Genomic DNA, 15,351 nt, shown 5'->3' on the forward strand with positions numbered 1-15,351 from the left:
CTGTCAGATCTTTAGTTACCTACAGCTTGATTTTATATTCAAAATGTCCAACTGAGTAAGGCAACCTATGTTGTACAAAGGTCCTACTTTTTCACTGTGAATTAACTAATAATAAAATAGCATCTTCTGTGCCCGGGTTTGACTAGGCATTGTTGCTCAGAGAGGTCCACTTGCTGACACAGTACAAGGCTGTCCATGTATACAGGAGTCAGAAACAGATAAAGAGGGGGAAGAACAAAGGAGACGGCCCATATCCCCAACAGCATCCTCAGGGCACACAATGCTTCTATGAGCAATGAATCCCTGGATCACAGCTCTGCACAGAGCCCAAGCTCCATCCTGATCAATGCGCAGCGAGCCTCCTTCCCAAGCTTCCCAAGGCCAGATCATCGAGCGTGTAGAGCGCAGAGGTCAGAGAGTGCACACTCACCGTGAAGACGACCTTCAGGTTATTGAGCATCTCGATTTCCTTTGGGAATCCTTTGCTGCCCCATCGCACCAGATAGTTCTCACTGTGGGAGGAAGAATAGCAGCCTGTTATGGGTGGAGCATCCGCTCAAAGACGTGTATGAGCATTAGCTATGTTCTCAGCACTAGAGTGGCTACTGGAGACAGAGTGGTGTGGTTAAATAGGTTCCTTCCCTCAGAAAGATAAGTTATGTTGGGAGACAGACATTAAGTGGGGGAAAGGATTATGAACATATGTGTACCCATGCACACCTTCCCTCCCCAACTGCTAGGGACATTCTGGCACAGCTGCCTCATATTTTTGCCGAGCAGATGCATACTCTGTAGAGGTTATTGAGAAAGTCAGAAATGAGAAAGGAAAGGATTTTAGCAGGCAATGCAGAATGCCAAGAACACACCTCCCTATCCAGCCTGCTCTCCTTCTGAGACTGCATCAGAATTTAGATTCTTGAAGTTATCCTTTGAGTATGTACCTGTTTCTCCTAATAGAGTATCTTACTATGATGGACCCTACAGTTTTGACTTTTGATACAATTTGAATAAACTATTCTAATGCTATTTGACAACTACATAATAATGATATGCAAGTGTTCTGTAGATGAAACATTCAAGATGCTGTAAAAATGCATTGGAAAGTCCTACCCTAGTGTAGGCCATCAGAGACATTCTTGCTAAGGGAAAAAAAAACACATAATCAAGTTGAATATGGATCAGGAAAGGTTACCAGTGACGTAAAGATGTATGCAAAGTCATGGAAGGAATCTAAGAAGGAGCACAAAGAGTTAAATGGTAAGAGGATAAATGAAAAGGAGACCCAGAGCAAATGGGCTGTGTGGGCCATTTGGGGATTTTTGATTCTATCTTAAAACTAATGGAAGGGATTGAGAGATAGGTCAGAGGTTAAGAGCATTTGGGGTTCTTGCAAAGGACCTGGGTTTGATTCTTAGCACCTACATAGAACATCTCACAATGGCCTGTAACTCCAATTCTACGGTGGCTGACATCCCCATCTGGTCTCTGTAGGCATCTTCTCAAACATGGTGTGCATACAAATAGACACAGAGGTACACATAAAATAAAATAAACTTCTAAAAGAATTCTAAAGTAATGGAAATTCAATGAAGAGTTATCTGAGGGGATGGTGGCAACCTGTCACTCAGAGAATCCCCCAAGACTCAAATGTCACCATTTGCCATCTGACCTCTACTGACAACTATATACACCCTGGGTATATAACTGGTACACCCAGGCCAAGAAAACCAAGAGGTCCACTGCCAATGCTGGACTATGAGTCATTAGATGTCATATGCTATCCAGAAACATAACAGTTGATGCCAAATAGATGCCCTTAATTTGAATTAATAAAATATAAAATAACAATACAACCAAATTCAATTCCAGGAGTCAGCATAAAATAATTCACCAATAAAAAAGGACTGCCTTCCTTAGACACTCTCTCTCTCTCTCTCTCTCTCTCTCTCTCTCTCTCTCTTCCCCCTTCCTACACTCAGAATGGTATTTCCTTATTTATCTGGAGTTTTATTGTCAGTTTACTGTTTTTACCTGCTTTTTTAAAAAACCGTAAGAATTGAAGCCAGGGCCTTGTACATGCTAGGTAAGTGCTTGACTACTGGGAGTTGTTGCTGTCATTGTTGCTGTTGTTGTTGATGTTGTTGTGTTGTTGTTGTTGTTGCTGCTATTGTTGTTGATTTTGGAACAGGTCTTGCTAAGTTTCCATGGGTGGCCTTGAACTCACAATCCTCTTGCCTCAATCTCTAAAATAGCTGAGATGACAAACCTGCTCCACCCAGCCATAGTCATAGGGCAGGTTAAAGAGAGCAGCAGGATCAAAACTAAAGAAGGGCCTGGGACCTAGAGCAGGTGGAGCCCAGCCTTCAATCCACTTACAGTCAAAAAGCAATCAAATTAAATGTACAGAAGACCTTTTTCATTTTTTTGCAAAAAGCTAAAAACTTTCCGTGAGATGGATAACAAACTTGCTATCAAGGAGACACTTGCTATTGATAGCAAGAAGGCTCTGCCAGACATCTTTAGATGATTCCCCCTTGGTTATTTATGGGCTGCTCTTGTTGATGTGCCTGGGTTCTGTCCAGCACTTTTCATCACATGGTACAATCCCCTTTATGACCAGACTACTTCTCCTAAACAGCAGGCGCCAGCAATTTCCTTCTAAGAGAAATGTAATCATAAAGAAGAAAAGCAATTTAGAGGGCTGAGCTGTTCCCATCCATCCTTGCCCGAGGAGACCCGATGATAGGATCTGAAGGCTTGAACCATCAACACGGGTAAAAGAAAGGAAGGATTGACCCATCCTCTTGGACTCCCTGGGACGTAAGCTCAGTCCTGGCCTCCTGCCTGGGCTGCAGCATCTTTGTCCTACAAAAAGATAGGATTTTAATTTCCAAGCCAAATCTCTTTGGAGATCCTGGGAACCTGGCCACCAAATGGTCCTGACCTGGAAAGATCTATTCCAGTTGTCTCCAGTTCCCATCGGAACCCCACCCACAGAGAATGCCTTAACATCTGGTTGGGATGGTAGGTTAGCAGTGGCTAGACTGGGCAGGAGTAGAGAGGATTTCATCTTGAGAGAAAGAGCGTCTGAATCAGACTGACACAGGGAAGGTCCCAGGTCTCTTGGCTACTTCCCCAGCTCTCTTCTTGTTTTCTCCTGTTTGGTACTTTCATGATCTTGTTACATTTTCCCTCCCTTCTCCTCCCCCAAGTGCTGCCCTGTGTCCCTGGCAAGGGGACCAATCAGACATGTCCCATCGAGTAGATCATCCAGGGTGGTACATCAGGGAGCAAAGTGGCCATCTCAAGGATCTACTACCTCCCTCCACGAAGCTGACTGAGGGCATCCATCGGTGAATGAACCAGGGGGGAGGGGGAAAGGTACCCTCACCAATGCAGACCCAACTTGTCATCTTTCTATGGAACACTGGGTCCCTAATGGTGCTATCATGACCTTTATCACAGGTGCCTGTAGTGCAATGGTTAGGACACAAGAAGTCGCCTATGACACATGGGTAAAAGGGCCTACAGAAGCAGGAACTATTATCTTTCTAGTATCTAGTGGATGTGACCCAGTATCTAGTTTTTAGTATCATATCCACTAAGACTGAGCCAGGTGAGTGGCAGGGACTTGGGTGTTCAATAAAGTCTATCTTTCCATACTAACCATGCTGAAACTCTGGTGGTGATCATACAAGACATGTGATACAACTCATACCTGGGTGGCGAAATTACATGGGAAGTCATTTATCTTCAAAGTTAAGTGGACATGGGTATAAACTTCAGCTCTGTCCCTTGTAAACATGTATGACTTTGGGAAAGGGCAAGTTTCCTGACCTTTCCTAGTTCCCCCTTCTCTCCTAAATATCATGCTAGGATCAAATGAGATCAGATACAGACCTACATGCAGTCTTCCGAGCTGAGTCCTACCACTTATGACTGTCCCCCAGTGAACCACCCTTTACTAAAGCCAGTATTCACTAAGCGGCTAGTCACTTCATCTAACCACCCTAACAGCGAACTAGAGAAAATGCCATTTTCCCCATAAACACCAAAAGATCATCATCCAACTCCGTGACAAATGGGGACTTGGTGCTCCAAAACGCCACTACATAGAGTCAGATGAGAATCAGCTAAGGGCAAGGATTGGCTGAGCCACAAGCACAGGTGAGGGGGATCAATCTGGGGGCTGTCAACATTTTTCAGGATTCCCAAAGACATTTCCCATCCTTGAGCTGAGGCATCCAGGAGATTATTATTATTATTATTATTATTATTATTATTATTATTATTATTATTGCTTATTCTGTTCCCAAGAGCAGTCAATGTAAAGGAGCCATGATGATAGCCTATTGGTATGCTGGGCCCATGTTAACACGTGTTTTTTTTCTCACAGAAGTCTGAAAAATAATGGCCAGAGAGACCAATGCTTATGGTTTTCAAACAGGAGACTGGGGAGTACCAATGTTTAGCAACTAGTTAGAGTTGAGGAAAGTCAAACATCAGAACAAGGATGTGAGCTTTTACAGAGGCCCGAGACACTTCACCATTCACTCCTCAGCTACCATTTTAACGGCAGGCATTTTTAGTCTACAAATTGCTGTTTGTCTAAATCTCATAATTTTCGGTAACTGAAACACAGTATCATAACCATAGATCCGCCGAGAAAACAAATCTAGTGTCAAATAACACTTCCATCCAACTCCCACAGCCTCCAAAGGGGTTCTTCCTACACCGTCATAGAGGTTTTGTTTCTCTTCCAGTAGGAATTACTCCACAAAGAATGATGGGAAGAAACGATCCTCTGTGGACTCCCAACTCTGACTTCGCACAGGCAGAGAGGTCTGGATACACTGAACACACTGACCTTATGACCATTTGCTTGTGGGGGTCATAGAGAGACATGAAGAGTTCAGCATCCTCCCCAATTCGGCACACAAAGTTTCTCACAAAGACGTAGAGGCTGTGGGTGGGGGATGAGGAGATTCGCGAATAAATCCCATAATCTGGCTGGTCTTTGCACTGAAGGGTAGAAAGAGAAAGAAAAGGGGAGGACATAACATGTTATCCTAGTGCCACTTAAAACAACAGAAAAGCTCTCTGGGTCCTGAGGAGCCCCTCCCTCTGTAAGCCTGAATCTTTGAGCATCCAACCACCTCGACCATGACAAGCTTCTGCGGTCTGAGGCTTTTCTCTTTGACCCCGCTTTGGTCTTCCTATCCTTGGAGATCTCACCACTGACCCACAATTCCCCATGAAGCTAGCAGCAAAAAAAAAAAAAAAAAAAAAAAAAAAAAAGCACTAAAGAGAATCTATTCATAAGTGCTTGCATTTTTTAAATTAGTTTTAATCATATCAACTTGACATAAGCTAGAATCGTTTGTAAAGAAAGACCCTCAGCTGGGAAAAATGACTTCCTATGACTGACTGATCAGTAAGTCTGTTGAGAATTTTCCTGATTGCTGAGAGAAGATGGCATAGACCACTGTGGACAATGGCACCCCTGGGCAGCCGGTCCGAAGTTATATAAGAAAGGAGGCTGAGGAAGCTATGAGGAACAAGTCAGTATGCAGCATTCTTCCATGGTTTCTGCTTCTGTTCCCACCTTGAATTCCAGCCCTGAGTTCCCTCAGAGATGGCTCGTGTCGTGTGAATTGTAAGATGAAATAAATCCTCTCCTCCTCAAGTGTCTTCTGGTCGTGGTGTTTTTTGTTTTTTTTTTTTTTTTCTCTTTTCTTTTTTTCGGAGCTGGGGACCGAACCCAGGGCCTTGCGCTTGCTAGGCAAGCGCTCTACCACTGAGCTAAATCCCCAGCCCTGGTCGTGGTGTTTTAACCCAGCCATAGAAACCCTAAGACAATGCTCTTAGCAGCGTCATGCCAGTTCACACTGGAAACTACCCAAACAGCCTACGATCAGCCAGGGAAGTGATGCAGGCCATCGGTCTGGCCAGTAAGAAGCACATCAACATGAGGTCAGCAATATTCTGCCTCGGCATGGAAAAGAACTCCCAGAACTCCTAAGTCAAAAATGTCAAGATCGAGAAGTGGATATTCTACTCAGAAGCTCTAAAAGAACCAGAACTAGCAAGAGAATGCAATTAGAGGTTGTTGGGCTTAGGGATGAGGAAGGTGCGTGGAGAAGTTTGTACGGTGGCAACGTCAATACGCTAATTGTGAGTGGAATGTACACAGCCATGTATTACTAACATCCGCACACGTGGAGCTTAGAGCAGCATTTTTTATTACACGAAAGCAGTACCACCGTAAGTCTAAAAATGTAATTGCTTTCCAAAAATGCTCAGCAATTAACCAGATCCCAAGTCCATACTTCTTATTGAACTACACAGTTAGGGCGGCCATTCTGAGGCCCTGAAACGTCGCAGCAGATTCCATTTTCACTCTCAAATCTATTTTTTTTTTTTTGGTACTTACTCAAAAATAATTGATTTCAGTGCGTGATGCTTTTATTTGCACATTTTTAAAAAGAAAATAAAGTTTGAAATAATAAAAACGACACATGGCAGCTAAAAGTGACCATTTTAAAATATAAATCAGATTTAGCCTCCCTTGAAGTCTTTGGTTGGCTACTGAAACTGGCTGACATCCAAGTGTTTTCCCACAATTCCTCTAGGCTGCTCTAGAGGAACTGACTCTGGACAGCCTCTCCTGCCTATCTCTGCAAACCCAGCCATTCCCCCACAGCTCACCATGCCCTACCCACACTGGACTTCTTCAGACCTTGGCCTTACCTGAAGGCCTTCGCACTTGCTGTTCCCTCTGCCCGGAGCACTGACCACCACAGCCTCCCAGTACTGATGGCTTGCATGTTCTTTTACTCCTCCAAAAGACTTTCTCTGACTCTTAAAGCATCTCCTAATTCAGTGCCTACTTGATTGCCTTTATCACCAGCTGCAGTTAATTTTTAATTAAATTAATTTACATCTTTGCTACCTTTCCGCTCTCCTTTACTCTAGAATCTAAATGCTCCAGGAGATGGGGGAAATTTGCCTGGCATTTAACTACCTGTGGGATGCATGCCGAATGACTTACAGACCTACATACAGAGATATAACAAAGCTTGCATTGTTACCAATCATCTCAGTAGTAGGCCAGATGGCCCCTTGAATAACGGTGCGGTAGCCTATTATTTTAGGTTTATGATGTGCACAATGCCAACTTTGCTTGGCCAAAGGCTACTGAACAAAGCTCACCGTTTCTTCTTTGATGCGCTCCGTGATTTTGTGAGTTGCTTCCTCGTGAGCATGAAACAAGCTGATGACGCTGGTATTATCAGGGTCCAATATGTTTCCGTCTTCATCTCGGACAATGAGATCCAGCTCAAGGATTCTGTAAGGCAAAAGCCAGAGGTGACATTGGAGAGGCCTTTAGGGTGGTGTCCACAGCGAAGGGTTGACTAAAAAAGCTCTACTAAAACAGAAATGGCTAAGTAGACTGATCAATAATGGAAACTGATCAATGGGTAGCGGAGTTTAAAAGTGCATCGTTTGGGGGCTGGAAAGATGACCCAGTTGGGAAAATGTTAGCTTTGCAAGCAAGAGGACCTGACTTAGATTCTCTGAACGCACATAACAAAAGTAGGCATGGTGACAGATGCTTGCAATTCTTATGCTTGAGTAACAGGCAAATCTCTAGAGTTCCCTGGCTGGTCAGCCTAGTCAACTTGTTGAGTTCCCGACCAGTAAAAGACCCTGTGTAAAACAAACCAGAGCCCATGGATGGAGCCAGAACAATACTACAGGGCCTCCGTGTAAATGACGCCATCCACACACATGTGCAGCTACACGCATGAAACATGCACGCAGAGAGATAGGGCATTTGGCATGTTTAGTAAAAATACCTCCACGAACAAAATAAAATACGGGAAAACAGTGTATTTTACGTGAAATAAATCAAAGCACACAACGCAAGGTAACAAACCTAGCCATGTGTGTTTTCGGGTTGCATGTGTAGGAAGAGCCATATACAAAGATCTAAATGCCAAAAAGGAGCAAACCACAGGCATGGGTTACCCATGAGAAAGGCAGAGGGCCCGGGGCTGGAAGACATGGAGTAGTCAAAGGAGGCCTGTGCAGTGTCTCAGTTTGTGTAATGTTTCACTGCACATGCACACACACAGAGGAATCCATATATTTATTCAATAAACATGTGAGAATGGTCGTCGGGGTAAAACTATCTGAGATATATTGATCGCTGCTCACTGCTTCTCTTCAGCTGCCTGGCTTCCAGGCCACGGGCTTTTTGCTTCTTTGGTATTGATCTGTGTCAACGGCGTCTGTCATTCTGCTTGTTATCAAAGATACCAACAGCACTCACCACGCACTGACAGGAAACTCACAAGCATTAACTACTTTACAGCTGGTCACACACTCGCCACCACCACCACCAGCAGCAACAGCAGCCCTGACAGATTTTACTGCTTTTCCTATTTTACAGAGTTAAAAGAGACTAAGAAGAGGGAGTCAGTTAATTTTTCAAAACCACTGTATTAATATAAGCTACCACAGCACCCCTGCCTTTACTCTGAACCCCTACTGTAAGTTTTCCCGCTCTTAGGAGCACTGTATGAGGTGAGCTGGGAGGAGGGGCAGGCTGACAGGTTGTAACTCGAAGCTTCTCTAGCACTTGATGCTAGCTCAAGTGTCAATCATCCATGTTTAGAAGGAAGGGGAGGAGAGCTGGAAGTTCGGAGAGGGCTAACAGTCATCGTGCTGGGCCCCATGATGAAGGACCAGTCTTTAGAAGGGACATCAAGGGCAAATGAAGGAGGTTGCGTCTGCATTCTTACTTAAGAAGCAAATTTAGAAACGCGTCTCGTATCTCATCCAAGTACAAACCAAAGAGCCAAAGACCGCCCGTTAGCCGACATTCATTACGAAATTAACTTCCAGCTAGATATGGCTCATGTCCTTGCATGGCCATGCTGCCCAGATAGTGATGCCAAGGGGGATAAAGGAACTCAGCTAATGCTGAGGGGAGGCCTACGTGACCTCAGGAAAGATGGAACGGAGCTGATACATAATTTAGCCGAGAGATCTCTCTAGCTCTTCCCCTCAAAATTGATCAAAGTGGATTCAGTTCTGAAATGAATGAATAAAACATCCTCCCAGGTCCAGCTGTCTTGGGACTTTGAGAAGTCATTTGATGATTCCTCGTGGCTTGGCTATTGAAGAGCTTGTCCACTGTTCTCTCTTGGAACCTGGGAGCAGGTGAGGCTATCTTTCAAGTGGATACTGCTCTGCTGAACCAGCGTTATTCATTGTGGGGGACTGAAATGTTTTGATGTGTTCTCCTCAGAAGGGAGCCCCTTTGCTCTTTGGGGTCAAGAAAGTGGGGCTACAGATCTGAGAAGGGGTAAGGCAGGAAACTCCACACCCCGAAAACATTTCTAAAAGATGGGGAATGAAGGAAAGCAGAATCGGATTTGGCGAAACTCACTATCAGACTCCAAACAAAGGCAAGCTTTTCCACAGGGTACTCAAGGCTTCCTCCTAGCACTCATCTCTTGGTGGCCAAATACTTTGGGGAACCAGCTTTAAGAGAGGAAGGAATTGCTTAGGCTCGCCAGTTTAAAGGTCACTGCATCATGTTGGAGACATGATGGTGGGGCAGTGCAGTCCACAGCATGGTGGCCATGAAGGAGAGAAAGGAGGATCCAGACAGGGGCCAGAGTAAGATGTGGTTCCTAAGGACACATCCCCTAGAGACCTCTTTGTCCTCATCACCCTCTAATAATGCCATCATACTAGGAATCCATCAAGAAATTTAAATAGGCAGAGCCCTCAAGATCCTTCAAGATCCCTGGTAACACCCTCCCACACAGACCTAGACTAGTGTATTATTAATCCCCTAGCCATTTAGTAATCCAGTCACATTGATGGTCAGAATTAACCATTGTAACCCTTCACCTAGTTACCTAGTCAGCTTTAATTGTCAACTTGACGACCTGGAATCATCAGTTGAGGAACTTCCTAGAACAGGTTGGCCTAGGCCAGTCGTTCTCAAAATGTGGTGGGAACCCCCCCACGGGGGTTATATATCAGATATTTACATTGTTACTCACAACACTAGCAAACTCACAGTTATGAGGTAGCAACGAAATAATTTTATGGTTGGGGGAAAGGGGGAGTCACCACAACATGAGGAGCTGTTTTAAACGGTAGCAACATTAGGAAAGTTGAGAACGACTGGCCTACGTGCATGCCAGCGGGGAACTGTCTTGATTACTATTTGATGTGGGAAGCTACAGCCCACGGTGGGCAGCACCCTTCCCAGACAGGTGGTTCTGCACTGCATAAGAGCACCAGCTAAGCAGGAGCCTACGAGTGAGTGAGCCAGAAAGCAGAATTCCTCTAGGATCACTGCCTCGAGCTCCTGTTTGCGTCTTAGCATCTCACAATGACAGACTGTGCCCTGGAAGTGTAAGCCACATAAATTCATCCCCTTTCCAAGTTGCTTTCAGTCAGAGTGTTTTATTACAACAACAGAGAGAAAACCAGAACATCCGGGAACTCCTGCAGGCCTTGTTAGTCAGAGCAGTTGGCATCCACTTTACCTCTTCAAGGCCCCGTCTATTCTTTCTCCTCTCTTGAGAGGTATGGCTTCTTACCAAAGTGTCTCTTTGCTTCCCTGCCTCCCTCACTGTGCTGTACAGACTCTCCGAGACAGAAGAACACAGTATTTAGTCACTTAGACTCTGGAACTGTATTCTCTGGCTCTGCTGCCTCTGGAGTCAGTGTCTAAATCACTCCTTGAGCCTCAGTTTCCTCATCGGAGAAATGGTGACCTATCTTATAAACTCTGTACTGCTGAGCTGAGCTGCAGAAAGGGATTCAAATGTGCCTTATAGAGAGAGCACCCAGAGTTACCTCAGTGCTCTGTGCCTACTTCCTATTGTGTATTTCTGTTTTGCATGGAGGCTGTACCATACATTGCATATCTCTGTATGCAAAGACACTACCCCATGTACAATGGCAGTCTGATATATGAACAACAGGATGGAGAAACTCTTAACACATTCCCAAGAGTCACTGTTCCGCCTGCTCTAGTGTTCTTTTGGCAGCCTTGAAGTTCTGCCTGGATACTGGCCTCCTGGATGCAAGGAAGCCATCTCTCCTACACAAGAGCCATGAGCCCAGGATGCTCCTGCAATAGTGAACAGCCAAGCACTTCCAGCGGTAGCAAGAAGCAAAGAACCCCTTAGCTTAAGGCCATGTTTCCCATGGTGGGACATCTCTTGATGGGATGGTGAGAGTGGCTGAAGTGGCAGACACTGGGCCTGGCTAGAGGCTGTTACAGAGGGGAGTCTAATTTAGGGTGAACTCTTCTTTCTCCCATTGTCACCCCCCTTCATTCAATGGAGTAGCCACTGTGGGAGAGCTCTCCCAGTGCAGAGTCAGAGAGATGACTCATGGTCAAGGTTTCAGAGGGGCTCTGGATGTAAGGAAAGACAGGTCAGAGAGGATGATGGCTATCCCAGGTGCTCAGGGGCTGCAGAAACACCTACCATAGCAAAGTGGTCAGTAAAGCATAATGAGGAGGCCTTACTGCAAGTGACAGCCCTTTCTACCACCCTAGACCTTCTCAGGAGACCTACTGAGGAAATAGCATCTGAAGATTATTCTGCAAGGCAGAAAATTCTCCAATTCTCGCATGCCTGGTGCTCACCTGAAGACAGCAGCCCAGCCACGTTAGAAGCAGCCATATGGCAACCTATCAATGCGGGACAACACTCCATGGAAACAGATTTGGGAATGCTTCCAGGATGCTATCGGGAGTCCAGCACAGGATGAGCTTCTGGGATGGAAAGCAGGTGGACTCTGGCTCACTGTACTGGAGCCCCATTCTGGTGAGCATGATGAAGACGGGAGAGCCTGACCACCAAGTAACCTCATCCTATTCTCTAGAGGGTTCCCCTCAGGCTCAGGGTTCAGCTCCCTTCTCTGCAATCTCAAAACACGCTGTGGCCTCTCCACCCTGGCCCTCACTTTTCACTTAAAAATCCTTTATCCTCCAAAGCCCGGGGACCACCTCCTCCACAGAGCTTCCCCTAGCTTCCCTCTCCAAATCTGTGAACAGTATTCTTGCTTCTTGCTTCCTACGCTACTAAACTCATGACAATAGACAAGTGTTCACTCCTAAAATACTCCTAACTGGACTGGATGGCAGCCCCTGGTAGCTATAAAGGATAAGCAGTTGTATTTTTACAGCACCCACACCTAATAGAAAATCAATCCAATTATAATTGCTTCACACATTTATGTTGGAATAAGTGAACATATACACAGGACATTCAAAAAACCGAAAGGGGGAGGGCTTTATAGTTTTCTGATACATCCTAAGTCTATATCCTGCGGGTGCTATTTACTAGCTAAATAACTCTGTACAATTAACTTCACTCCTTAAAAAAAAAGACTTATTTTATTTTTAATTGTGTGGGTGCCCACATGTGTAAGCGCAGATTCCCTCAGAGTCCAGAAGAGAGGATTGGATCCCCCAGAGCTGGAGTTCGAAGTAGTTGTGAGTCACCACACGTGCTGGGAACTGAACTAACATCCTGTACCAGAGTAATGAGCGCTCTTAACTCTGGAGCCTCATGTCTTTAAGAGCCTCGCTTCCCTCATCTAAAGTGAAGAATAAAATGGGGGGGATAATAAAACTACACATCCTACAGAGTTATTAAAAGAATTAAATGAAACAATGCCTGTGAGAAACTCAGCACAAAGCCTGGTGCTTAATAAGCTCCAATCCAGTGTGAGTTCTAACACTGTTACTGTTAGTAGCTTGCCTCCACAATTTGTTTCGTTTCCTAACGCCAGAGCATTCAAATCAAATCGCAATCGGTCTTGCTTCTCTTTCCATTTGGTAAACATTTTTGTAACTATGTGAGTAGCTGGAGGCAAGTGGCTTGGAGAACTTTGAATGGGGGAAGGGACACTAAACCTCCTACCAGGACTTAAAGGGGAACTTTGTCAATGCAGTGGTGAAGAAGCAACAAAGTGAAAGCAAATGAGCATGTCTGTGCTTCCCTGTCCCCCGGAAGTAGGTTAAATAGTGTCCTAAATCTATGCAGCATCCAGGAATAACCAACCAGTGCCTAAGCAAGCCTCCACTCTGCTTGTGTGTCCCTGGGCCCCAGGGTGTGACAACAAAGACACACAGGCAGGGCTAAGGCAACAGTCTTCTCCCAAATAGAAAGTGGCAAACTTCAGAGTCTGAAAGTGAAAGCAGGCTTCTCCAAGAGAGAAAAGGAAGAAGGAGGGGCTCGGGGAGGGAAGTTGATTTTCAGAGGCATGAGGTACTTGTTGCCAAAGTCGATCTTAGATGTGACTTTCTGCTTCAGTTCCTTCAACTCATCCTTGGGTAGTGTTCCCGAGAGGAGCTGGGAGCGCCATTCCATCAGGTCGTACATCATGGACTGCACTTGGAGGAAGCGTTCCTTTTTGCTGGCCTACGAGAAGGAAGCAACAGTGAATGCCTTACCCACACCAAAGGTATTTGGCAAGCTAAGCCACTGTTAGGCGAGGGCAATCTGACCTCTCTCCCAGCTTTGCCCAGTTGTGAAGGGACAGAATTGGTACTCAACTGCCAATAGAGTTCTTCCCCTTGGGCCACTGGCATTTCCCCAAAGCAGACATATTCTCAATCACTTCTTGGTTGAAAAAAGAAAATCTAACAGCCAGGGCTGGAACTAGGACTCAGCAATTATTAACAACACGTGCTGGTCTTCTAGAGAACCCAGGTTCTATTCCCAGCACCCACATGGTGGCTCCTAACCATCTGTATCTCCAGTTTCAGGGGGTCTGACCCCCTCTTCTGGCCTCTGCAGGAGTAGATGTACATGTAGTACACAGACATACATATAGAGAAAAAATGGTCATACACATAAAATAAAAATTAAAAAAAAAAACCCAACTGCCAAAAGCTGATACTCAAAAAAGCCAGTCCATTTTGCAAATATTTCCTTCCTTTGGTAAATAAATAAAATAACTAAAGACACAGAGAAAGAAAACTTTCCAACTTGTATGCAGGAAAGGTGTTAAGGCTTGACTATGGAATGCCATATATTGAAGCCTTCCTCGCCAATGGCTCATCTCTGGAAGGTGGATCACTGGAGGGTATATCAAGTCTCTGGCCCCGTGCCCCACCCTCTGCTTCCTGTCCATCATATGTAGACAGCTCTTCTCCTCCCTGTGTCCCTACTGCTGTGATGCCATGGAACTAGAATCAATGACTGAAGCCATGAACCAAAGCGAATGTCCCTGCTCTTAAGTCATCTCTCTCAGGTCAGGGTGGGGCTGAGGAGAATTTCCAACACCTGCTATAATGAAAGCAACAGAGTTTGAACCCTTTAAGACTGGGAGTCAGAACCATCTCTCTCATAGAAGGGGCCATTGTTGGGGCATCATTCCCCAAATCATGGTTTCTGTAGGATACAGGATATGTGGACAGGTATATAATGTCAAGTTACCCTAACCCACCATGTGATCCTCATTTTCTTTCCATCCTGTTTAACAGGAGGAGAAAGTCAGAGTTCCCTCTTACACATGTATTATGGTGTGCACTTCTCTATTATCTGACGGATGTGTGGGTATGCGAATATAGACATGTCTGCCCCATGCTATGTATGTAGAGGACAGAGGAAAACCTCCAGCATCGCTCCTCTCCTACAGACTCTCTGACTGTCTTTCCAGCTGTGTATGCCAGGCTGGCTGATCTGGGAGCATCCAGGGATCCTCCTGTCTCTGCCTCCTGTCTCCTGTCAGGAGTGCTGGGATCACAGATGGTGACACTACCCATACGACTTGTACATAGGGTATGAGGATTCAAACCTGGATCCTCTTGCTTGCCCAGAAAGCATTTTTCCTCGCTGAGCCACCTCCCCAGCTCAGTTCATTTCTGATCAAGAACAAGAAGGTTAAGGGCTCAGAGCTTTTGGACAGGTACTGTAACAATCACCTGATAACATTGCTGGGTTTTTGGTTTCTTCCGATGTCTTGGCTGCTTGTCCTGTTGCTGGGATAAGAAATACCCTGACAACAAGCAACTCAAGGGAGGGAGGGAGGATTTATTCCTGCACATAGTTCGAAGTACAGTCCATCATGGTAGGAAAGCTAAGGAAGGTAGACGGAACTGGAAGCAGCTGGTCACATCTCGTGAACAGCAGGATAGCAGAGGGCATTGGGTGCATACAAACACTCAGCCCACGGTCTCCATTTTACATGGTTCAGGGACCCCTGCCTAGGCAAGTGTTCTGACACTCTTGGCCCTTCTTGTTTTTTACTGCATTTATTTGGAAAATGATCCTCTAACTAGGACAAACACTTTCACCT

General features: G+C 45.3%; 1 protein-coding gene across 5 annotated transcripts in view; it reads right to left on the reverse strand.

Annotated features, from left to right (window-relative positions):
* The window catches only part of Dock2 (dedicator of cytokinesis 2), a 417,576-nt gene that overhangs the window by 352,225 nt on the left and 50,000 nt on the right, over nt 1-15,351 (reverse strand). For all 5 annotated transcript variants that reach the window (XR_010055204.1, NM_001419946.1, XM_039087140.2 and 2 more), the window contains exons 6-9: nt 13,321-13,469; nt 7,213-7,348; nt 4,868-5,022; nt 431-512 (exon numbers count right to left, since the gene is read on the reverse strand). Coding sequence is in view for 4 of the 5 variants with exons in the window: in NM_001419946.1 (NP_001406875.1) it covers nt 431-512; nt 4,868-5,022; nt 7,213-7,348; nt 13,321-13,469 (522 nt within the window). In the remaining variant the exon portion in view is untranslated. The remainder of the gene's footprint in view (nt 1-430; nt 513-4,867; nt 5,023-7,212; nt 7,349-13,320; nt 13,470-15,351) is intronic.

Source organism: Rattus norvegicus, chromosome 10, assembly GCF_036323735.1.
Source record: "Rattus norvegicus strain BN/NHsdMcwi chromosome 10, GRCr8, whole genome shotgun sequence".
In the NCBI taxonomy this organism is placed as follows: Eukaryota; Metazoa; Chordata; class Mammalia; order Rodentia; family Muridae; genus Rattus; species Rattus norvegicus.